General features: G+C 36.4%; 7 protein-coding genes across 7 annotated transcripts; 5 read left to right on the plus strand and 2 right to left on the minus strand.

The window, feature by feature from the left end:
- Positions 1-478: 478 nt before the first annotated feature.
- On the minus strand, positions 479-1,127 carry LOC125185610 (auxin-responsive protein SAUR50-like). The gene has a single exon (XM_048082169.2). It carries the CDS (start codon positions 1,085-1,087, stop codon positions 605-607), a length of 483 nt encoding a protein of 160 aa, XP_047938126.2. The 5' UTR covers positions 1,088-1,127; the 3' UTR covers positions 479-604.
- Positions 1,128-5,480: 4,353 nt separating this feature from the next.
- Positions 5,481-8,127, plus strand: LOC125218900 (putative small nuclear ribonucleoprotein G). Its single transcript, XM_048120696.2, has 4 exons — positions 5,481-5,628; positions 5,722-5,744; positions 7,606-7,727; positions 7,831-8,127. The coding sequence occupies exons 1-4, from the start codon at positions 5,594-5,596 to the stop codon at positions 7,891-7,893; spliced, it is 243 nt and encodes an 80-aa protein (XP_047976653.1). The 5' UTR covers positions 5,481-5,593; the 3' UTR covers positions 7,894-8,127.
- Positions 8,128-11,270: 3,143 nt separating this feature from the next.
- Positions 11,271-13,374, plus strand: LOC125220189 (rho GTPase-activating protein 5-like). The gene is made up of 4 exons (XM_048122343.2): positions 11,271-11,842; positions 12,155-12,395; positions 12,481-12,711; positions 12,789-13,374. Exons 1-4 carry the CDS (start codon positions 11,514-11,516, stop codon positions 13,212-13,214), a joined length of 1,227 nt encoding a protein of 408 aa, XP_047978300.2. The 5' UTR covers positions 11,271-11,513; the 3' UTR covers positions 13,215-13,374.
- LOC125220187 (Pentatricopeptide repeat (PPR) superfamily protein) lies at positions 13,323-15,285 on the minus strand. The gene has a single exon (XM_048122342.2). It carries the CDS (start codon positions 15,254-15,256, stop codon positions 13,385-13,387), a length of 1,872 nt encoding a protein of 623 aa, XP_047978299.2. The 5' UTR covers positions 15,257-15,285; the 3' UTR covers positions 13,323-13,384.
- A 494-nt stretch (positions 15,286-15,779) lies between these two features.
- Positions 15,780-16,684, plus strand: LOC148933465 (uncharacterized). Its single transcript, XM_089062723.1, has 2 exons — positions 15,780-15,909; positions 16,306-16,684. The coding sequence occupies exons 1-2, from the start codon at positions 15,790-15,792 to the stop codon at positions 16,450-16,452; spliced, it is 267 nt and encodes an 88-aa protein (XP_088918849.1). The 5' UTR covers positions 15,780-15,789; the 3' UTR covers positions 16,453-16,684.
- A 960-nt stretch (positions 16,685-17,644) lies between these two features.
- On the plus strand, positions 17,645-21,646 carry ABCB29 (ABC2 homolog 12). The gene is made up of 10 exons (XM_048122340.2): positions 17,645-18,267; positions 18,541-18,627; positions 18,734-18,841; positions 19,066-19,332; positions 19,715-19,798; positions 20,185-20,401; positions 20,501-20,586; positions 20,836-21,023; positions 21,167-21,296; positions 21,396-21,646. The coding sequence occupies exons 1-10, from the start codon at positions 17,677-17,679 to the stop codon at positions 21,522-21,524; spliced, it is 1,887 nt and encodes a 628-aa protein (XP_047978297.1). The 5' UTR covers positions 17,645-17,676; the 3' UTR covers positions 21,525-21,646.
- Positions 21,647-22,039: 393 nt separating this feature from the next.
- Positions 22,040-23,258, plus strand: LOC125223965 (Nucleic acid-binding, OB-fold-like protein). The gene is made up of 3 exons (XM_048127289.2): positions 22,040-22,148; positions 22,246-22,507; positions 22,999-23,258. The coding sequence occupies exons 2-3, from the start codon at positions 22,252-22,254 to the stop codon at positions 23,061-23,063; spliced, it is 321 nt and encodes a 106-aa protein (XP_047983246.1). The 5' UTR covers positions 22,040-22,148; positions 22,246-22,251; the 3' UTR covers positions 23,064-23,258.
- Positions 23,259-23,389: the final 131 nt, after the last annotated feature.

Genomic DNA, 23,389 nt, shown 5'->3' on the forward strand with positions numbered 1-23,389 from the left:
AGGTTGGCCATCTTAAGAAAGGGAAATCAGCTATATATTTATTTTATCCTGCAAGTGGTGTGGTTTTAAAGGTATTTATATCTTGAGGCTGATGTTGAAGTTGAACCAAAGCAAGAAATCTTAGATTGAATACTTCTTTAACTCCCGCTTCCAAATAAATAAATAAGAAAAGAAAAGGGGAAAATACAAAACCAAATTCTAAAGCTGTGAAGATTATATACTCCATTAATGTTTACACAAGGACCATCCTAATTCCTAACCCATATATATATATATATATCAATATATGCATCTGTCTCAAATAAAGTTGTCAAACTAAAATAACACCAAATTAATTAAACATTTTAAGACTTTTTTGAGTTAATGTTTTTGGTATATAATCTTTCTACCAATTAATTATTAATTAGGTCTGGTTAATCTTGACTTGTTTGTACTTGATCGATCTTGAAAAGGTTGATTGTATTTGCTGTAAAAAGACTGAAATAACTTTCTTCTGAATTGAATCTATGGAATTGATTATAACATGACAAAATAAATTAGAACTTGTGTGTTTTCTAATATGTATGTGGCTAATGTACAACTAATTAAACAAGGCCTAATTAGGCTAAATAAACTCCTGCACCAACTCACCAAAATCGAATTTGGGATTGCAGCATTGAATTGCATTGATCACTTCTTCAAATGCGGCAACACTGCACGGTACAACCAGCACATTTGTTTGGTCGAATCCGAACTCATTATACGCCCTCTCCAACATGATCTTGAACAAAGGGTGTGACAGATAGCCCGTTGGCACTACAAATCTCTGCCGGCACTTTCCCACGTACATAGGGAAGGTTCCGATGGGAGTCGTGCATGCTTCGGAGAGTACTACTCCGTCATCCCCGAGCAAGTTGTCATCATATGATGCCTCGTTGCTTCCAATGGACTTAACCTTCTTGGCTAGTATCTTCATTGATCCAAGTTTCTTCATTGAGCCGAGTTTCTTCATTGATCCAAGTTTCTTCCCCAACATTTTTGTGTCATGGATTGGAGATTTATAGCAATTTTGTGGAAGAGGTAAGTTATGGTTTCTTGACTGTTGCATAGAGGGAAAGGGTGGATGGGAGATGGCTTTTTGTAGTGTTTTTTGGGAAAATTGTCATTCATTTGACTTTTTGAATCAAGACTCAAGAGACTTTGCATGATTGTGGTAGTTAATTGACGTGGAATTCTTTTCAATTTTTCATTTACTTTGATCCGGTAACAGTTATATTTAGGTTAGTACTTTAATATGTATAGGTACATTCGAAGAAACATGATTGGATGATCTTATTACTACCATTTTTTCCAATAAAATATGGAAAGTTGTTTGTGGAAACTAGACTCGCATCACCAATCATAATCTAAGGCTGCAAGAGCAACTCTAAGAATTAATCAGAAATTTCATTTATTTCTCGTCTACCAATATAACTCTTTGAAGTGCAAAAAATTTATTATGTTATAAATTAGTAGTCCCTCCGTATAATTGAAGCTTGTTGGTTTGTCCAACCAAGATGACATATTACTAAAAAGGGAAACACATTTAATACATAAAATAAAATTACATAAAATCTCGTGCCACCCAAGAAATGTGTCATCTTCCTTAAGACGAAGGTAGCACTATAGTAGCTCCTGGTTATGTTTAGATTTTTTAGATACAAAAGAAATGCTCAAACTGAAGACGCAGCGATCAAAACAGCCGTTAACAAATGAACGAATAAAACAAAAATAAAAGACATACCCAAAAAAACTATGTAATATCCCCAAGTTTTCTGCCATTTGTGTAGGGGAAAAAGGAAATCCTGAGCACCAACCCCTCACCCATGTGCTAAGGCGACACAAATGTCTTCTCTTTTTAAACTCTCACTTCGGTGTGAAGTCTTGGAAAATTATTTTATGCCGGATGTCCCTGTACAGTATGCGATATACTGTTAAAATAAATTTTGAAAATACAATTACATGTGGCGTACACTATACATATATACACTTTAAAGTTGGTAAAAAGGTATAACTACCAATATATACAAGGTGCGCCAGCAAGTTGTTAGACTAATTAGCTCAGTGATTAGTGGGGCTGTATCATTATTGATGGACTATGGTCCATAACCAAAGATGCACGTCTCATGACTCATCACCAAGATTTTGAAATGAGACTCTTTGATTTGGTTTGACTAGTATTATTAGATGCCAACTGTATTCAGCTTTCAAATAGTATTAGTAGAGCGCGTTTATGAGTCCGTGTATTTAATTGATAATATTTACATATTTTTCGATAGTTATTTAGTCATAACCTCATAGGTAGCAGATGTACTATACCAATGTTTCACAACTAGAGACAATTACTTTTGGATAAATTAATAACATCAACTGTTATATAGCATTTGTATATGTATAATGCTATAGGCAAACTGCAGATGATCATTTTTATAGATAAAAAGAGATGTAGGCTGTATGTATATCACTATATTAGTATATGGCCAATAAATTTTGTCAACTATACTACTAGCAATTTTTAAATTTAATTAGCCAATTATGATCCGGAAAATAAGTAAACAAAGACGGCACTAGTATATTATTGCGTTTTGCCTTTTGTGGTTGATAAAGAATGCTTGGCAACTTGGCAGCAAAGAAATTGGAGTGAAATTCAAACAAGAAAATAAAAGAAATAAGCACTATATCCATTTGTTGCGGAGTCATTTCTCCTTATATTTTGAAATAAATCACATTTTATTTCTCTTATTTAATTTTTCTTTATCCCTATAATTGTTTTATGCCTGCTTTATTTTATTTTTATATAATATACTCAAAACAATTTTTTTATTAAATCTCATATAAAAAAGAAATGCATCTAGATGCAGAAATAAACAGTATGAAATTAAATAAATCTAAATTGAAAACACGATATCCAATTATATAGGATGCAGTTGACGTGGTGCGCTTACTTTCGAGGTCAAGTCAACCTTCATCACTTTCTATGGTCCAAATTACCTCCCATTTCCCCACTATGTCTCCCCACTCCAAAATTTTAGGTTCTCTCCTACTCTCTCGCTCTTGCAGTAATATACCCATTCTAATTGGACACAAATTTTAATATATACTTAATAAAATAAAATAAAAATAAAAATTACATTTTTAAATTTAGAAAATGTATATTATAATGGAATGGGCTAAAAAGAAAATGGTATATATTCTTATCTAAAGAGGAAGTATATTATTTCGTTATAAATAATATCTCTGGATTCTTGTAATATTCGAACATGTATCATCGTCATCATCATATATATACTTTGATAACTTTATAGTGAAAACAAAATTTATGTTAAAATTAAGTTAAATATGGTAAATTAAATTCAAAAAGTAGATGGTGGAGATTTAAGTTTCCTATACTTCGTACCTAAAATAAAATGTCTTATTGAATTCATTTTTTAGATGGTGTTGTACTATATACCGTACGTTTTTGTAAAAGAATAAATCATAACCTACATAACTAGTAATATGAAGATTATCGGTTCAAGTAATTTTTTTGAAGAATATACTCCCTCCATTACATAGCAGTGAAGTCATTTCTCTTTTTAGTAAAAAGTCGACACATTTCTTCTCACTTACGTTTCCCTTTCTCTTACTTTATTCTCTACTTTTTCCTTTTCCCTACTTTATTATCATTTTATTTAATAACATTACACACATTTTTCTTAATCTCCGTGCCGAAAAGAATTGTCTCTATTACTATGGAACGGAAGGAGTAATTGATAAAAAGCTAAAATAGTGAATTGGGAGATGAAAAACCATCTAACGTCAGAAGAAACAACTCTCAGAGTATAACTCAAAACTAGGCGTGCTTAAACGGCTTCCGATTCTCGGTTAACCGGAATCGGTACTGGAACCGACCGGTTAATTGAGGAACCGGAAAACCAGTTCCAGTTCCGGTTTGAACTTTTGAAATAAAACTTGTTCCGGTTCAAATCAGAACCAAGCAATTTCTAACCGAGAACCGGATTACAATTCAATTTTTTTTTTTATAATTTAATATAAATCTAACTTAATTGAATTAATATTGAATTTAAGTAAAATAATTTGAACATTGAGTGATTTTTAGATTTAAACAGTGTTAAATTTGCGAGCTCTGTTTTTTTGAAGTATTTAAAATGTTTAAACCATGATGCTTTTAAATGTACAATTATTTCTCCAATCCATTTTTTATGAACTAACTGCTATGAGTAGGACATTATAAGTAGGGGTGGCAAATCGTGCGTGTCGGGTCGTTATCGTGTCGACACGATAACGACACGAACACGATAACAACAAACACGAACACGACCCATTAAGAAAACCTCAAACACGAACACGAACACGACCCGCTACCCTCAGACACGAACACGACACGAACACGACACGGACCCATTAACGACACGAACCGTTTCGGGTCAACACGACACGAACCCATTAATGACACGAAAATAAGTATTGAAAAATGAAAATAATAAGAATAATAATATTAAAATATTATGTGTTAATAAGAATAATAATATTAAAATATTATGTGTTAACGGATAACACGAACACGACACGAACACGCATTGTTAACAGATAACACGAACCCGACACGAACACGACACAGAATTTTTGTGTCCTTAATGGGTCAACCCGATAAGGACACGAACACGATAATCTCTGACCCAAACCCATTAATTTCGTGCCGATTCGTGTCGTGTTATCGTGTCGTGTCAAAAATTGCCAGCCCTAATTATAAGTATTTTTTTAATTTCCAAAAGAACTTATACAAATACAATATCATTTCATATGATAGAAATTAAACTTTATAATAAATTTATATAACAATTCATTTAACATACGATGTTAACCTGTTTGTGAATGATTTATTAATTATTCTGTATTAAACAAAAAAGTTACAACAAGATCAATTAGTATTGAAAATTCCATCGAAATATTTGTTTAGCTAAAAAAAGGAAAATGAAATTCAATTTCAAAACTCCTTTTAATAAAATGGCTCAATTTTAGAACTCTTTTTTTTATAAAAGAATTGTCAACATAAACTAGTCTGGCCTAGTACACTTGACATCACTTTTACCTATATATGAATAATTGAATATTATTGTATCGTTGGTTTATATTTTTTGTATTTATTTGAATTTTTAGTATTATTTGTTATATTTCCAGATATTGAATTATTATTTTATTAATATTGAATTATTTAGAAGTATAAATAAATTCGGATTAAAATTATACATCGGTTCCGGTTCGGAATCGGAACCGATCGGTTTTAACCAGCCGGTTCCAGACTGGAACCAACCGATTCCGATTTTGTGATTTATAAAAAGTTCAAATTGGTTAATCGTTCAACCGATCCGGTTAGAACTAGAACCAGCCGAATAAGTAGACCTACCCAAAACGGTATAAATGGTTGTAACTCAAATGTCCATCACGAAGTGGCTATTGGGCCTAATATTTTGCATCGGCCCTTTTATTTCCTGTGAATGATTGCTCCTAAATTCTAGGGTTTTTGATGAAAGTTAAACCCTGACTGGAAATCCTCTCTCTCAAGGAATCAGCCATGAGCAGATCGGGACAGCCACCGGATCTAAAGAAGTAAGCCTTTCATTGCTTTATCAGTATATCGTCGTTTATTGCGAGAATTAAACCAACTGATCTTAACCTTTTTTTTTGTTATCATATCGGCAGGTACATGGACAAGAAGCTCCAGAGTGAGTTATCATTTTTCCTGTTGATTATTTCCTGTGAACAGTAATTGATGATGTATTTAAGTTTATTACGCTAAATGGCAGCTGCTACTTTGTTATCATGTTCGCCTTTGTCCCTATCCGAAAATAATGATGCTTTAGTTGCTCAATTCTTCTGCGTTTATTTTGTTCTTTCACGTGTATAGGTATATTTCTGATGAGGTGCTTGGTTATCAGTAATCTATGCTCTGTTTATATTGTCATTTAGTTCTACGATCAAGCTTGAATCGAAGTCAGCCTACCTATATTTTTGTTTCTTCAAAAAACTATAATGGAAATAAAATGCAGTTAATTAAAATCTATGCTTCTTAAGAAAGTATGGCAGTCTTTGTAGTAGTTCTTTTAGCCTATAAAATTAGAGTTATCAGCCTTAGCACCCTGCAGAATATTGATGTATGAATTTGAAAATTTCCATCAGCATTCGTTTAGAGTTGCTGACACTGTCCATGCCTTCTAATTAAAATTTACACACAAACAATGTCATGGAAACACAGTTAGATTAGATTTTAATTTTGTATTAACAATTTTGTTAAGCTAGCCATTTAAGCTTGTAATGCATCTGAAACTGTTATATATGTGTGTTTAATATGGTATTGACTACATATCGAAGCAGTATTTCTTGGTTTATGAATTCAATGACTCTCAAATTTTTTTACGCTGACTGGGGAAAACTATTGCACCACTGCTGCTTTAGGAAAACTCGATCTAGAATCCTCCCTTCATGTTAATTGCTTAATAGAAATCCTCCATTCATTTTCGCACTTGTCCCTATCCGAAAATAATGATGCTTTAGTTATTCAGTTCTTTTGCGTCTGTTTTTGTTTTTCCACATGTATATGTATATTTCTGCTGAGGTCCTTGGTTATAGTAATTTATGCTCTGTTTATATTGTCATTTAGTTCTACAATCAAGCTTGAATCTAAGTCAGACGAGCAATATTTTTGTTTCTTAAAAAAGTAAAATGGAAATAAAAATGCAGCCAATTACTAATTGATTCTACGTTGTTTGATGCTGTGAGTGTTGTTATAACCTGCCTGTGTTAGATGTTTAAACATGGTTGTTACAAGTTCAAGCCACGACCTATAGTACTGATCTTTTTTCTTCTCCTGTTTAGGGACATGTATTATCATATCTGATATTCTATAGTATTGGAGTAATTAAATAATATGGAATTCTATGTACCAACACTTATGACACGGGAATCATTTGTTCTCTTAACTACATGATATGCTTTGAGTACAATTGTTAGGTATGGATAGGCTGCACTGCAACCAAAAGTGTATTGGCCATGGGTTACAGAAACCCTTTTCTCTTTAAAATCTGTGCTTCTTAAGAAAGAATGGCGGTCTTTGTAATTCTTGTAGCCTATAAAGTAGAGTTATCAACCTTAGCACCCTGCAGAATATTGGTGTACATCACGTGTTAAAGCTGTTGCACTATCCATACCTTCTAATTGAAATTTACACACAGAAAATACCATGGAAACACATTTGCGCTAGATTAACAGCTTTGTTAAGCTAGCCATATAGTGCATCTGAAACTGTTAAATATGTATTTCTAACATGGTATTGACTAGATATCTAAGCTTTATTTATGGGTTATGAATCTTAAGTCATTAATAATATACTAATATTAATAAATCAGTTGCTTTACGCTGACTGATGAAAACTATTGTACCACACAGCTGCTTTAGGCAAACTTGATCTAGAATCATCCCCTCATGTTAATTGCTTAATAGAATTTGCCTTGATATCATTGGATGTGCTCTATAGTTTGTTTTCTCCTTGATATCCACACTCAAATTGTCTGATACTGTACTTTCCAGTAAAGCTTAATGCCAACCGCATGGTGGTTGGAACACTACGTGGTTTCGATCAGTTCATGAACCTGGTGGTGGACAATACTGTCGAGGTGAATGGAAATGAGAAAACTGACATTGGCATGGTGGTAAGTCCTTTTCGAACCTGTGGTGGTTGAGAATATTTGTATGCTTCACAACATCATGATGGTCAATCAACCTTACAAATGTTGTTGCTTGCTTCTGTTGCAGGTAATTAGGGGTAACAGCGTGGTTACTGTGGAAGCTCTTGAGCCGGTTAGTAGAGCACAATAAACTGTACATTGTTTGTGTATGCATCCAATCTAATATGGGATACTGCAGCTGTAGTGATTTCAACATTATGCGACTTATGTTAATCGTCCAAACTAAATAGCTTACCTATTGTTTCTGATTTCTATGCTGGTGAATGTTGGAGCCTTTCTATAAAATGCTGTGACTTGTAAAGAATGATTATCTGCATTTTGCGGTTGGAATTCTCCTTTTTGAATGATACGCCATATTATTGTATTTCGAAAGTAGGGAGCGTCCAATAATATTGAAGTATTTTTCTTAGTTTAACAAAGTGGTAACTTTACTTTTTTTGTTTGTATAAAAAAAATAAGGAGCGTCACTTATCTTGGAATATCTACTTCCTTTTGCCCCATAAAGTTAAAAATAAATTGTGGCTTTTGCCTTTTTGTTTTCTTGCTTTATTAGTGCAGCGTCTGCAGACCGTTGCGGATAGAACAATGAGAGTGAAAGAATCTCATTCTTCATCTCGTGTGATATGCTCTTCTTGTTCGTATTTCTTTTTAATTTTCATACTGAGATAGACAGATAGTTGAAATAATTTTGGTCCATTATAAGCTACCCCAATCATGTTGATCAACTGCCTCATTTAATTACGTACGGAGTAGTATCATATTTTTTGATGAAATGTGTGCAACATGTAAGCACAAATCAAATTTTATCTTCTATTCTAGGGCTATAGCTTATACTCTTATTTTGAATTTTCATAATGACACAACATTTATTTCTCAAGCTAATACATTGATAACATCATCAAGACATATGCATACACACTAGACCTGTATGTCTACCTTTATTTCGTGGTACAATAAATTTAGTCGAATCTCTATCACATACTACAGTAATTTTTATTGCACTCCACCAAATTTATGAAGACTCAAGTCTAAAATTGGTTCAATTTATATTAGTGCATATAATGTGTATACTCATTTATGCCTCCATGACTCAGCTGCTTTGGAGTATTTTTAATCTTCCCAATTTTCCTTTTATATTGTTAATACTTCCCATTTTTTCAAATGCACAAGGTTTTAACTTTAAGTTACACACACTATTTTATTTGTTTCAAATGCACAAGGTTTTAACTTTAAGTTAAACCCTACACACACTATTTTTTTTTGTTTCGCACAAATTTGGCAATAAAAAAGTTCTTATTTATTATTCATTAAAATGGAAACAACATTATCTCTATATTTTTCACTTTCTTCTATATTATTATTTTTACTTATTAGTATAAAATAACAATAAATAAAAGAGTAAAAGTCAATTTTGGTCCTAAACATATGGCTGAAATACCAATTTGATTCAAAATATTCATTTTTTGAAAAATGGGTCCATAAGATATGAAATTCGTGTCGTTTGCGTCCATTTTTTACGGTCAACCGTCGATTAGCACAATTTTGACCCGATTAGGCTTAATCTTGGATTATTAGGCATCTAATTATTTTCTAATTATTTTTCTAATTAAATGGATTTTAATTCCTTTTCAATTCCTTTTGCATTTCTAATTGAAAGATCATTCATTTTCCCTACAACACTCCAAACACTTAGAAACTAATCGACTCCCTCCCAACTCTCTTTCTCTTTTCTCGCCGTTCTTAAAAAAAAAAACCTAGCTCCGAATCCGACCAAGAACACTTCCGCCGTTGCCGCCGCCGAGTATCTCTTGATGGCCATGAGTTGGAACTCATCATACCCTAAGTTCCGCTCCATCGACGGACTTGTGAACGTCAAGGCGACATATTCGAGGAAGAGGAAGTCCAGCCACCATTCGCCTGAAAATCAAGGTGAAAGTGAAGGGCGGTCGAAGCCCGATCCTGTCGGACACCATTCTCCTCCTCCGAAGCAAATGGAACAAGGTCCGTCGGCGAACCCTAATGCCGACGCAGAAATCGAGCTTTCTCCAATTCTAGAAGTCGAGCCCGACGACGAAGTCCCTGAGAAAGAAGACGATGCAAGGAAGATGACGACAAACCCTAGTTCTTCGGATTGTGGAGCTCCGCCATTCAATTTTTCAGAAATCAACGGTGATTTTGACTGTGCCAGTGCCATAGAAACTTGTTTTCTGACATCATTCGGCAATGGCCTTGATTTCAATTGTAAAGTGTTGAGGACGTATTATGCTACATTAATTAAAATAAGCCTAATCAGGTCAAAATTATTGTGCTAATCACCGGTTGACCGTCAAAAATTGACGGCACCATAAAAAATGGACGTAAACGACACGAATTTCATATGTTATATACGGACCCGTTTTTCAAAAATGGATGTTTTGGACCAAATTGGTATTTCGGCCATATGTTTAGGACCAAAACTGACTTTTACTCTAAATAAAATCTCGTCTTGAAAAACAAATGTTTCACATTTAGGGAATTATCGCCATCCTTTTGTTATTCGTCAATCGTTATCCATACATATACTACTATCTCGTAACTTCCTATACCACCATGCCTCAACTACTTGATGTGAGACAAATATCGAAAAAAAAATAGTACACTATAACGGTTATCAGGAATTTGGATCCCCCACTAAAATTCATGCGTCCGCCACTATGTATACTAATAATATTATCGTAAAAAATTATTAATGCACTGACATGAGAATTTAAAATAAGTTTTGTGAAACCCTTTATCATACTATCAAAATACGCAGTTTACTTCAGGAATCAAATGCTATACCATTTGATAAGAACGTGCCGACTTTCATTGTCTATTTTGGATTTTGCATCTTGATTTGCCAACTCTTGATCCAGTGCCATGATTATAAGCAAGTGGAAGTAGTTAGAGTGCTTTATAAATAAAACCATATTTGAATAATATGGAGAAGATCCTTAATTGGTTGAATGTAGGAGAAGCCACTGACTTAGTTAAGACAAATATTATGTTAACTTGCAATAATTCATGTGAACAAAGTGGATCCAACTAAGATAGTCTGTCATTTTAAAGAATTTTGTTGATATTCTATGAATAATATAATCGTAGTTACATTCTAATTTTAAACAATTAATAATATCTCTTTTAATTTACCTTTCAAAAAGTGAGACCAAATGCCAATGGTAATAAATGAATTTAACTTCAAAAGGAGAGCTCATTAATTACACTCGTTTGATAGACTGGAGTGCCAATACTTACTGGGGTTAGGTTTCAAATTTCATTTCTTTATCCATTTCCCCTCTTCTTTCTTTTTGGTGCTTGTTGATGGCTCCATATATATTTGGTTAATTATAGACCTATAGTAGAACCCAAAGCATCACCACCTTTAATATCACAAAAATATACACGTTATTGCATTAAAAATAAAGTGTAAATAAAGCATGAAGAAATGTTATAAATGATGATGAACAAGTCCCACCATTCCACAGAAACTTTACTTCTACTCAACAAAACAGTAGAATTTCTCTCTCAAAATTCTTGTCTTGTTCTAAGTTCTAACACCATCAACCATCAACCACCAACCTCATAATCATTAACCTGCAGTTTTTACACAAAAATAGGACACTAATTAATCCACCAAACAATTCCCTATTGAATATATTTCCCTCCATCAAAACCCCCCTCTCAAAATCTTGAAACACACACAAGCTTCATAACCGTTTTAAAGGAGGAAATATGACAGAGATAGTACGCTCTCCATCTCAACAGCTGCCCTCCACCTCACAACAGAATGTTGTCAATGCTGATTTTTACAGCAGGGGTTGTGAAATAGGAGAAGAAGGGGATGATGAGCTGCCTGTTTTAGCTGTTTTCTTGAGTGTTTTTAGGAAGTCATTGGCTGGTTGCAGAAGCAGGAGTGGAATTCAAGAGCATGCGATAATGGAGATTGGTGGCCCTACCAATGTTAGGCATGTTGCTCATGTCACCTTTGATAGGTTTAATGGCTTTCTTGGCCTCCCTGTTGAGTTTGAACCTCAGCTTCCTAGAAGGCCTCCTAGTGCCAGGTCAGAGAGGCTCTCTGTGTTTCTTCAATTCTTGTTTTAATTTTGGGTATAGGCATATTTAGTAGTATAACGGCTAAATTCTTTTGAATGTAGACTTATCAAACTGTATGAGGAAGGCAAGTTATACTAGTACCAAAAAGTCTGGAACTTTTGTTCAAAATGTTTTTGCATTTCATTTCCTTTTCATGAAATATTGCTTTCTTAAAAGCTAGTCATATGCTCTCGATTGCATATGAAAGGTGATACTCCATTTCTTCCAAAATAGATCATCTTAAACTTGATGTTCAAAGTTTGATTGAGGATTTTGTGTAGTACTCGAGTGTTTGGAGTTTCAACAGAGTCGATGCAGCTATCTTTCGATGGAAAAGGCAACTGTGTGCCTACCATCCTACTCATGATGCAACGGCGCCTCTACTCACAGAGAGGCCTCGAGTCTGAAGGAATCTTCCGAATCAATCCAGAAAATGGACAGGAAGAGTATGTGAGGGAACAGCTAAACAATGGATTGATCCCAGATGACATCGACGTTCACTGCTTAGCAGGTCTCATCAAGGTAGTTTTGTTTAGAATGGTTAAAAAGTGAAGATAAGATGGGAAGTGATGAAAGTTGATTGATGGTATTTGTATTGTGTGTATAGGCTTGGTTCAGAGAGCTTCCCAAAGGGGTGCTGGATTGTGTGGAGGCGGAGCAGGTGATGCAGGCGCAGTCGGAGGAAGAGTGTGCTCACCTTGTGAGCCTCCTTCCACCCACAGAAGCAGCGCTGCTGGATTGGGTGATCAATCTGATGAGTGACGTTGCTGAGTTAGACCATCTCAACAAGATGAATGCACGAAACATTGCCATGGTTTTTGCTCCAAATATGACTCAGGTAATGTAATGCTGAAAACTGAAAGCAAACAATAAGAATTACTCACTCTACTAATGAGGCTGCTTTAACTGTTGCAGATGTCCGATCCTATGACAGCGTTGATGTACGCCGTCCAAGTCATCAACTTCCTCAAGACTTTGATTGTCAAAACCCTGAGACAGAGGAAGGAGGACTCTGTGGTGGAATGTGGTTCGGTGATGCATCACAAGAACAAAGGCGAAAGCGAAATACGGGAGGAGGAAGATGAAAAGCCTCAAAATGAAGATGGAAAAGGAAAAGGACATTTTGGTGATATGCTAAGCAGCAGCAGCAGCAGCAGCGTTGAAGTTGAAGGCGGAAGAAATCAGCCAAGGTTGCAGCCAAGAAGTTTGAAGAAAGGAGCAACGAGAAACACTAGTCAATCAGAGATTTACCAGGCTGCAAGTGCAGGTGACAGAAACAAACAAGCGAACGTGATTAGGCGTGCAAATTCGTGCACAGTGCCGAGGGAAGCATGGCGATGAACCACCCTACTTCCATTCATCTTATTCTACTAATATCCTTCACTGCTTGTCTTTTTCACACTCTTTGGGATGGATTTCAAATTTGTAATGTAATTTATGTATGGACTATTATTCAGTTAAAGTCATTTTATAACAGATCAAAATGTATCCATGTTGTGAATTGCAGAACTTCACCAGTAGTCTTTACAAGAGCAGGAGCCACCATCAAAATGGTGGAACCGCGTCGCATCCCTAATTATAAACCGACAATCTACAAATTTGCTAACTGCTTTTACAAACCTGTGACAATCTCCACATATCCTCAAGTTCTTAATAACAAGAATTTCCTTTGTTGAACTCATGTTCAAAAGTGCAAACGCTATCGCTAGCCTCTCGCTATGCACACCTGAATTCTCCCCTTCACTGCCTTGCTTTGCTAGATTCTCCAACCTCTTCAACATACTGTAGATCTCTTTCGACTGCGGATGACGTTTGTCACCCGCCACAAACAGATGATTCTCCCCTTTGTACTCAACATAGCTATAACCAGGATCCTTCTTCAGCCCTCTTTCTCTCATCATCACTCGAACCCTCACCACACCTTCCATGTCACCCGCTTCAGAGTAAATATTCGATTGCAGAACGTAGTAACCGATGTTCGTAGGCTCAAGCTCAACAACCTTGTTGAAGGCCAACTCCGCCAACTCAACATTCTTATGAATCTTGCAAGCACCTAGTAGGGCACCCCAAACGGGACCATCTGGCTGCAGTGGCATCGACTCAATGAGGTTTAGCGCTTCTCCCAACCGACCTGCTCGACCCAAAAGATCCACCACGCATGAGTAGTGCACTGAAAGAGGACTCAATCTGTAAACGTCCTGCATCGAGTAGAAATAACCCAATCCCTTCTCCATCAGCCCAGCATGACTGCACGCGGTCAGAACGCAGACAAAGACTGTCTTATCTGGCCGAATGCCTTCCTTGATCATCTGATCAAAGAGCTCCACAGCAACCTCTCCTTGTCCATGCATTCCATAGCCACCTATGATGGCTGTCCACGACACCAGAGTCTTCTCAGCCATGGCATCAAAATTTGCACGCGCCCTCACCAGATTACCGCACCTGGCATACATGCTGATCAACGAATTCCTCAGAAACGGATTGGATTCAAATCCAAGAACTTTTATCATCTCTTCCACTTCAAGGCCGATTCTCTGCTCGCCAAGGTTGGCACAGGACGATAGTACGCCAACAAGAGTCACCTCATCGGGGGGAAATCCAGAGCACTGCATATCACGGAAAAGATCCAATACCTCGGCACAAAGTCCATTCTGCGAGTAACCGGATATCATAGCATTCCAAGTGATCAAACTCCTCTCAGGAATTTCATCAAACAGCCTCCTTGAAGACTCGATCGACTCACAACGCGAGTACATGGACAAGAAGCAATTTGCAACATCGTGATGTGAGATGAAACCTAATTTCATAACCAAGCAATGCAATGAGCTCCCGAGATTCAAGTGCAGTGGAATCGAGCAACCGGGGACAAGCCCCAAGATGGTGACTGTGTTCAACGGCACGCATTTAGCCCTCATCTCGAGGAAGAGAAGCAAAGCATGTGAGAGACTTTTGAGAATGAATCCAGACATTAAAGCATTGTAGCAAACAGTTAGCCTGGCTGAGTCAGCAATTTCGTCGAACACCTTGCGCGCATTATGAAACAAGCGGAACTTAGTGTACATGGAAATGAGAGCCGTTTGGACGAAGGGTTCAAGAAGGCAGCCGGATTTGACGACGTGGGAGTGGAGCTGTTTTCCGGTGAGATGGATGGAGAGGGCAGCAGAGGACTTGAGGATGAAGGGGAAGGTGAAGGCGTTGGGAGTGGCGCCGGAGCGGAGCATTTGGCGGTAGAGAAGCAGGGCATGTTTGTATTGCCCATTCTTAGAGAGTTGTCGCAGCTGCGTGTTCCATTTGGACCCGCTCGCGGCGGCGGCGGAGGAGGTTTCAGTGGGTTGCGGAAGACGCGCTGTCTTGAAGCATAGCGGCAAGCTCTGCCTACTCATTGCCTGGGGGACTCTGCAATAGAAATCACAGCATCCCCTACTTTTGTTTTAATATTTTTTTTATTTTCTACTGTATATAAACATTTTTATCTTTAATACTCGAACCTAATTATTTACTCTTAAAGAATAATCTCTAATAAAAATAATATTGTAAAAAATAAGAGAGTGACATAGCAAATTTGTGTATTACTTCAGTTTTAAAATCTATCTCAAATAGTGGAAAACGCACACTACACTATATAAGTTCATGATTTTTGCAATCAAATTTTAAGCTTGTGAAAAATACCAAATTTCGGTACTGCTGATATTTAGAACCAATAGCCCTATATACAAAAATGGCAAAATGTTGGCGTACATTATTAGACTAGAATGGCATGATAGAATTGGTTAGAGATTAGCTATTTTGTAGAGAAGTTGAACGGGAAATAAAGAATGGAAAACAGTATGAGATCCACAATTGGTGGGGTGGATTTGGTTACATTTGTTAGTTGAAAAGAAGGCATACAATACATGATCTGGAAAGCAAGAAATTAATGAGAATGACAAGTTCGAGTGAACCATTTCCAGCGGCGGACTTAGAGAAAGAGTTGCATCCGGGCAGCAACAAGGAATTTGAGGTAGATTCGGTTTCCTCCGCCGTCGACCAAAATAAGGTAAGGTAACCACTCCATTCATTACTACTATTCCCTCCGTCCAGCTTAAGATGACACGTTTTCCTTTTTAGTCTGTCCCAACTAAGATGACACATTTCCTTTTTTGGTAACTTTCTCTCTCCAATTAATACACCCAACCACTTTTTCTTACTCCTATTAAAATATTCATCTTTCTTTATCTCTCTACTTTAATACTTACATTCACCTTCTCTCTGTCCAATTAAACACTTTAACCAATCACTCCTAAAATCCCGTGCCGGCTAAGCAATGTGTCATCTTAGCGGGACGGAGGGAGTAGTATTTTTTGGTACTTGTAAGGTAAGAAAATGAATACAGTAGTATTTTTTGGTACTTGTAAGGTAAGAAAATGAATGATGAATGATGAATGATGTGCAGCAAGAGCAAAAACAATTGGCTGAAAGGAAAGAGCAGGAGACTGAGGATGCGCTGCACAACTTTAAGAAGACGATCATCATTTCTGGGATCGTCCTTGCCGTCACCGGCGCAATCTTCGCCGTAACCAATAAAATCAGAGAGAAATAGTAGACACTTTTAACACTACTTTTTTTTTTCTCTGTCATAAGGATTTAATGTAGTTTTCCAATTTTGCCACAAAACCGCTGAGTTTCTCGATGCAGATTAGTTCTACCATAGTCCCATATACTAGTATATTACAGATCTATGAATGATTGCATCACAACTTCTATAGTAGTATTAGGTTTCAACTGAACCACGAAACTGAGATTGGATATACAGCTTTTAATTCTAAATTTAATGTTGGGTATCACATGAAGTCAAAATATATTTATCTGTAGAATAAAATTAAGATCCAAAACTTTCATTTCTATAATTTAAATTCCATATGTAAAGAGTAAAGTAAATACTATTTAGAATTCTAAATAGTTTTAAAATTAGATACTTTCACACATTGCTACCCATGCATTATATACACATTGCATACACATATAGTGCCCTTACATTAAGATAATACACACATTTATACAACACACAAACGTGCATTCATACATTTATATACACACACACTGCACATGCGTGCGCACATACCCACACTCACAACACACTACACATACATGCTAACAAGCACAAACACTAAATCACTAACACAGACACACATAAACACTATATACACACAACACACATACTAAACACATACACATTGCACACAAGCATAACAACGCATCCATTGCACACACACATGACAAAACCTAATGCGCACATATTACATATACACTGCAATCTCCCACTTTTATACTAAAAACTTTATTTGGTATGATAAATTTCTGATACCGCTACGCTACCGTATCATTATTGCAAGTCATTATTGCAGACTTACAGTATACCATACCATATTTCAGTATAGCGAAAAATGGTGTACATGTATTATACTGAAAAAACCCATTTTATACCCAAATATTTTAAATAACATTTTAACTATTTAAATAACGTCCAAAACAATAAAATTTCATCGCAATCAAATCTTTTCATAATCTTCAAATCAATAAAACTTCAATAATCAAATCTTTATTCGAAAATATTTCAATATATGCGGTGTCGGTATATGAACACTGCTACGGTTACCGTACCAGAAATTGCGCTATATCAAAAAATTGATATTTTTGGTATTTTTTTAGTATGATAAGCGTGGTATTTTGATATTTTTCCCCAGCATTAAAAAGGAAAAGCAAAATATAAATTCAGTTATGACAGTTGATACTGATGTTCTTCTCTCTGCCTCAATAGACCTCAATGGCTCAATTTCTCCAATTTCCGCCGCCACACTACCCGTCGTCTTCCCCTTCTCTCTTCCACCGCAACCTCAACATCCTCGGTCGACATCGCAAAATTGCCATCCTAAATCATGGCCGAATCCGCTCCGCAATTGCGACGAGGGCCGCTTCCTGCAGCTACCGCCCTCCGCCGATCAAATTCCCTTCCCTCACTGCCCTGTCGCCCTACCTCCAATCGGAATGGCGGCCGATCCTCACTGGCTGGCTATGCAGCGCCGTTTCGGTTTACTCGCTCTCCAAACTCGTTCCTCTGGCGGGGCAACTCTCTTCCTCGATCGCTGTCTCAAATTTGGCGACCTTAAGAAACGGGGCTTTGGCGTTGGGGGCTCTCCTTCTGATCCGAATTGTGGCGAATTACTTGCAGCAGGCCTGTTTGTGGGATGCCGCGTTGAATTGTGCGTATAATATAAGGGTTCATGTTTTCGATAGGGTTTTGCAGAGGGATTTGGGGTTCTTCGAGGGCGGAAACGGGATTCTTCCTGGGGATGTGGCGTACCGGATCACAGCAGAGGCGGAGGATGTGGCTGACACAGTGCACTCTCTTTTGAATGTGAGCATTGCTATTTTAAACATTATACCTCCTTGAGTTAGGTTATATGAACTTAAGACTTAAGCTATATCTAAGTAAAGGAACAAATAGGAGAGATTAAGGTGTAAACTATTGAAGTTGGGGGTGAATTATGTGTCTAACTAGTAATGGTAAATCTTTGTGGTTAATTTTGATCTCTTCTGGTCTTGAGACTCATGTGTCATATTTGATTTTTTAGGATTGACAATGGAGTATATTATTCTGATTCTGATAATTCTCGTTTTTGTTCAACAGACGATAGTACCAAGCGTTTTGCAGTTATCAGCAATGGCAACTCAGATGTTGACCATAAGTCCTCAACTTTCTCTAATTTCTGCATTTGTAAGGAAGTGGTGTATAAACATATATATATATATATATGCATAGCATGAATAGATTTGTTTATTAGAACTGATGAATCAATTTGTTTCTTCTATTTCCTTTTAAGGTGATTCCAGCAATGGCTCTAACAGTTGGATGCCTAGGTGAAAAGCTTCGCATAATATCTAATGAGGCGAATCTTAGTACAGCCTCTCTAGCAGCCTACCTAAATGAGGTTTCATAGATGAACTCATTTAGAACATTTGAAACTATTCAGACTTTTTTCTTTGTTATGGTTACCCACATGCATATCACAAATTTTGATCTATTAATATCTTGTCTGCACCTAATTTAAAGGACATGGACATGTACTCTCTTTTGATAGATAAGTTCCACGTTGCTCTTTCTCTAGTATACAGCTGAGGATTGACAGCATATGCGTTATTTCTTTTGTTCCAGGTCTTCCCTTCAATTCTTTTTGTGAAGGCAAACAATGCAGAATCCAACGAACGTATTAGATTCCAGTTGCTTGCATCTGCTGATCTATCTGCACGATTGAAGAAGAAGCAAGCGAAGGTTTTAATCCCTCACATAGTGCAGATAATGTTTTTTGGGCTTTTACTCATTCTGGGTTCCACCTCAATCATAGTTTCAAGAGGCTCATTAAATTGCTCTGTCATAGTTTCCTTCATGACATCACTGGTTCTTTTGATTGATCCTATTCAGGTACTGAATTTCCCCTTTTGTTAATAGTTTCTTGATTTTGTTCGTGTGATGATATTCTGCTGACTCAAAATGGATCATGAATCAGGTGGGGTTTTCAGTTTTCATGGTCAAGTATTTTGGGGTTTTGTAGTATTTTCTTTTTTACTTTCTCAAAAATTAATTTGATTCCATAATCTATGGCACATGGAGACATTAACCCCAAAACCAAATTTAAGAGAGCGGTCTATGGTTATGGCATATGTCAATATTGTTTTGTTAGCTTTTTGCTAAAAGTTCAATCACTTCATAAAAAACCTAATAAAAAATGCAAGTTTATTGGCTTTTCTTGTGTGCAACTGTCTTAAGAGCATAGCATCAATTTGAAAATTACAGGATTTTGCAGGATATCGGAAAAGCATACAATGAGTTAAAGCAAGGAGAACCAGCAATTGAGCGGTTGTTTAACTTAAGCTTGTTCAAATCCCAGGTAGATTCATATGCACCAGTAGACTTTCTTATTGTTAGGTCTGTCATTACTAATCTAATACGGCTGATAAGACAATTTCCTATTTTTCCTGTAGGGGCTTTGGCTCTAACTCAAAGAATTAGTATAACTGCTTCCAGGATTTATTTAACTCATTATTTCATGTGTTTCTGAGAATTCGTTGATGCTTCAAAGTAAGATTCCTAGCATTTCCCGTTAAGTTGTGTCAGTTTTTATATAGCAATAGTGAATCTTTTAGATATGTGATTTCTACTTGCTACATTATTCATGTATAATTAAAAATAAAAAAGTAAACTCTTTGAAATAGATGAGCTATTCTTAGAATATATGGGTCATATGCTGCTTATGAATTATGATGGCATCTGCAGCTAATTGAGAAACCAGATGCAGTTGACTTGGCCTCTGTTACGGGAGAAGTGGAGGTGTGCGGCCTCTCTTTTTCATACGGAGATGGTATGGCTCCTGTACTGAATGGGCTGGATCTTCATATTAAAGCTGGAGAGACAATTGCTCTAGTTGGGCCATCTGGAGGTGGCAAGACAACTCTCGTAAAACTTCTGCTTCGCCTATATGAACCTCTTTCAGGTAAGTATCGGGAATCTTCGTAGAATAGAAGCTCATCACTGTCGGTTGTATGAATCTTTTACATCGATGTAACTCTAATTTCTAATTCTTCACCGGCAGGTTCAATATTGATAGATGGCTGCGACATTCAAAATATTCAATTACAGAGCTTAAGAAGACATGTTGGTTTGGTGACTCAAGATGCAGTAAGTGGCTAAACCGATCTATGTCTTAAATTTTTGCTCTAAAGTCAGGAGGGTTTAAATCAAATTTAGTGAAATTCAAGAGAACCAGAGATGATCTGTTATGATTTAGTTTTGCTTGGTACCACTTGTTATCATCAAATAGGTATTATAAGCAGCATGATCCATGAAAGTGCAAACTAGGTCTGCTTATAACTTATAAGGTCGTGTTTGCTATCAGTTGAAAGCTATTTTGAACTCTCTCGATCTCAGGTACTCTTTGCTGGCACTATTGCTGAGAATATTGGGTACAAGGATCTATTGAGTGGTGTTGACATGGAAAGAGTTAGATTTGCAGCTGAAACTGCAAATGCAGACGGATTCATTAAATGCCTACCCGATCAGTATCAAACCACTGTTGGTCCAAGGGGCTCAAATTTTAGTGGAGGCCAGAGGCAAAGGCAGGGGAATTTATTTGCTCATTTTAAGTTGATTTACTTTTTCAATGCATGGTTTTTTACCATCCTCGTTATAATTCAAGCATATAGTTTTCTCTGCAGTCTTAGTTGATATTGTCCCTGAGGTACCTGTTTGTTTCTGCCAGGTTAGCTATTGCGAGAGCACTCTATCAGAACCCGTCTATTCTTATTCTAGACGAAGCAACTTCCGCATTAGATAGCAGATCCGAGCTACTGGTAAGACAAGCTCTTCAACGTCTAATGCAAGATCGCACGGTAAGCTAATTAACTGCAGTTTTGTATAGTAAGGACTATCTGAATCGATTTTATGTAGTGGTTTTGTTGCAATCACTAAATACATGGATATGTTTGCAGGTGGTGGTGATTGCTCATCGTGTAGAAACAGTTTTGATGGCTGAAAGAATATTCCTATTAAGGGATGGAAAGCTGCAGCAGTTGAGTCATTCTGCTCTTGGATCACTGGCATCAGGACTTGTAGTTTAGAATTAGAAAACAAGGGGAATTTTGGTGTTTTCTTCAAATTATCATTCCAAAAGCTTCACGAGGTGTATTTTAGAGTGTAAATATTCGGATTTTTTTTATATGAAAGCCTAATTTATGTATAATACATCATTGTATTCATTTGTATTGGTAGTAGGGGTAGTACCTCGTTTCAGTTGATTTAACTCAAGATACCTACTTTCTATATTTAGAAATGAATTTTATCTTCTCATTATAATATACAATCACTTTTTTTAATTTACTTTATCACACTATAAATTTCGTGGCATAAAAATATGGACATCTTGAATGGAACGAAGAGAGTGCTAATAATTTCATGGGGTTTAAAAATACATTTCAAAGATTATGATGTACTATCTTTTTTGCTTAATTTTTAGATTATTTTAGAAAGGATTCCTTAAAAATGACGTTGGTAGCATTCATGTTATCTAACAATGAGTAGTTCTGTATTTAAATAAAGAAAAAAAAGTAATTATGGAATAAGATGTATATAGAAAAATAGAAAATAGATGGCGGGAATATTTGGCGCCATTTCAACTTTTATATAAACCATTTTAATCATAAATCCTTATTTCAATTCCTGGTCTTTCACATTGAAATCTGAAGGTTAGACCAAAATTAACCCTAGCAATCTCATTCATGATTTCTGATAGCGTATTTTGTTTCTACTGATATCTACTTTGAATTTGTTTATTTCTTCTAGAAGAAAATGGATACATCGAACCCGGCGGCTTTTGTGAACGCGGAGTTGCTGCGCATGTATGTAGGGCGTAGGGTTCGCGCAGTGATTCAGGTGCTCAGAAACGACGGCGGCTCAATTTTCGGAAAATCGACCGATGAGCAGGAACTGGTTATCAAGGGGCAGCCCCCTAATCCCCTCACGACTTTTGTTGAGGTTATCGGCATCGCTGACAGCAATCGATCTATTCAGGCTGAGATTTGGACTAACTTCGGTGACAATTTTGGTATGTTCAGAGTTTGATTAACATATTCGTTGCCGTTGAATTGCGTCTTTTGCTTTTTCTGTTTTGTATTCTGTTTCATTTCTAGTTTATTTTGCAACTAAATTCAGTACACTATTTGTTGTAATTTCCCTTCTTTCTCTTCGTTTTAAAGTTAATTATAGTAAATTGCTGATTTTCAATGGGAAACGCGATATCTATAGTTCATTGTCGCTTCGTCCTTTACCTTGAAAATCATAGTTCAATTTAGGTAATTTTCCCCCCGTTTGGGAATCTTGTATCTCTACTTGGAAATGGCAATACGCTCAAAAGAATAATCTTTGCAGTTGTTTATTCTGATCGGTGTTTTGTTCTCTTTACAAGTCTTTGGAGGGTTATTTAATTGTAGTACTAGTATTGGTTGGCTGCCTCTGCAACTAAAGGAATGAAAATTGTGTGCTGCCTCACTTACATAAACTCTTGTGATTCTTACCAACTCTGTTTTGTTTGTGCAGATGTCTCAAGCTACAATACTGTTTGTCAACTTGCAAATGGGGATTTCAAGCACCTGTTCATCTAAGCAGTTATCTTGTCTGCAGCCGTAAAGATTGATTCTGCATTCACATTTCACAAGTAGGGCAGTTCTTGAATTCGTGACTGAATGTTGTGGTCTGCCTTTTTGTTATATCTACATGGACGAATTCGAATCTTTTAAGCCTTCTTGTGGTGTTAGCTAGCTACTTTCTAACGTATGTTCAGTTTGAATGTTGCTTCATATATCAATCAAAAAACCTCATTAATATGAATTGTCAAAGTAAATTTTGAGGATCATGAGGTTAGCAGTAGTTTGCCAGTAAAGGAATGAACCGAACCATGTCAGTCTAAATTTCAACAACTACACATACA

Source organism: Salvia hispanica, chromosome 1 (assembly GCF_029641045.1).
Source record: "Salvia hispanica isolate PSC_SH4W2 chromosome 1, Shi_PSC_v1, whole genome shotgun sequence".
NCBI classification, from domain to species: Eukaryota; Viridiplantae; Streptophyta; class Magnoliopsida; order Lamiales; family Lamiaceae; genus Salvia; species Salvia hispanica.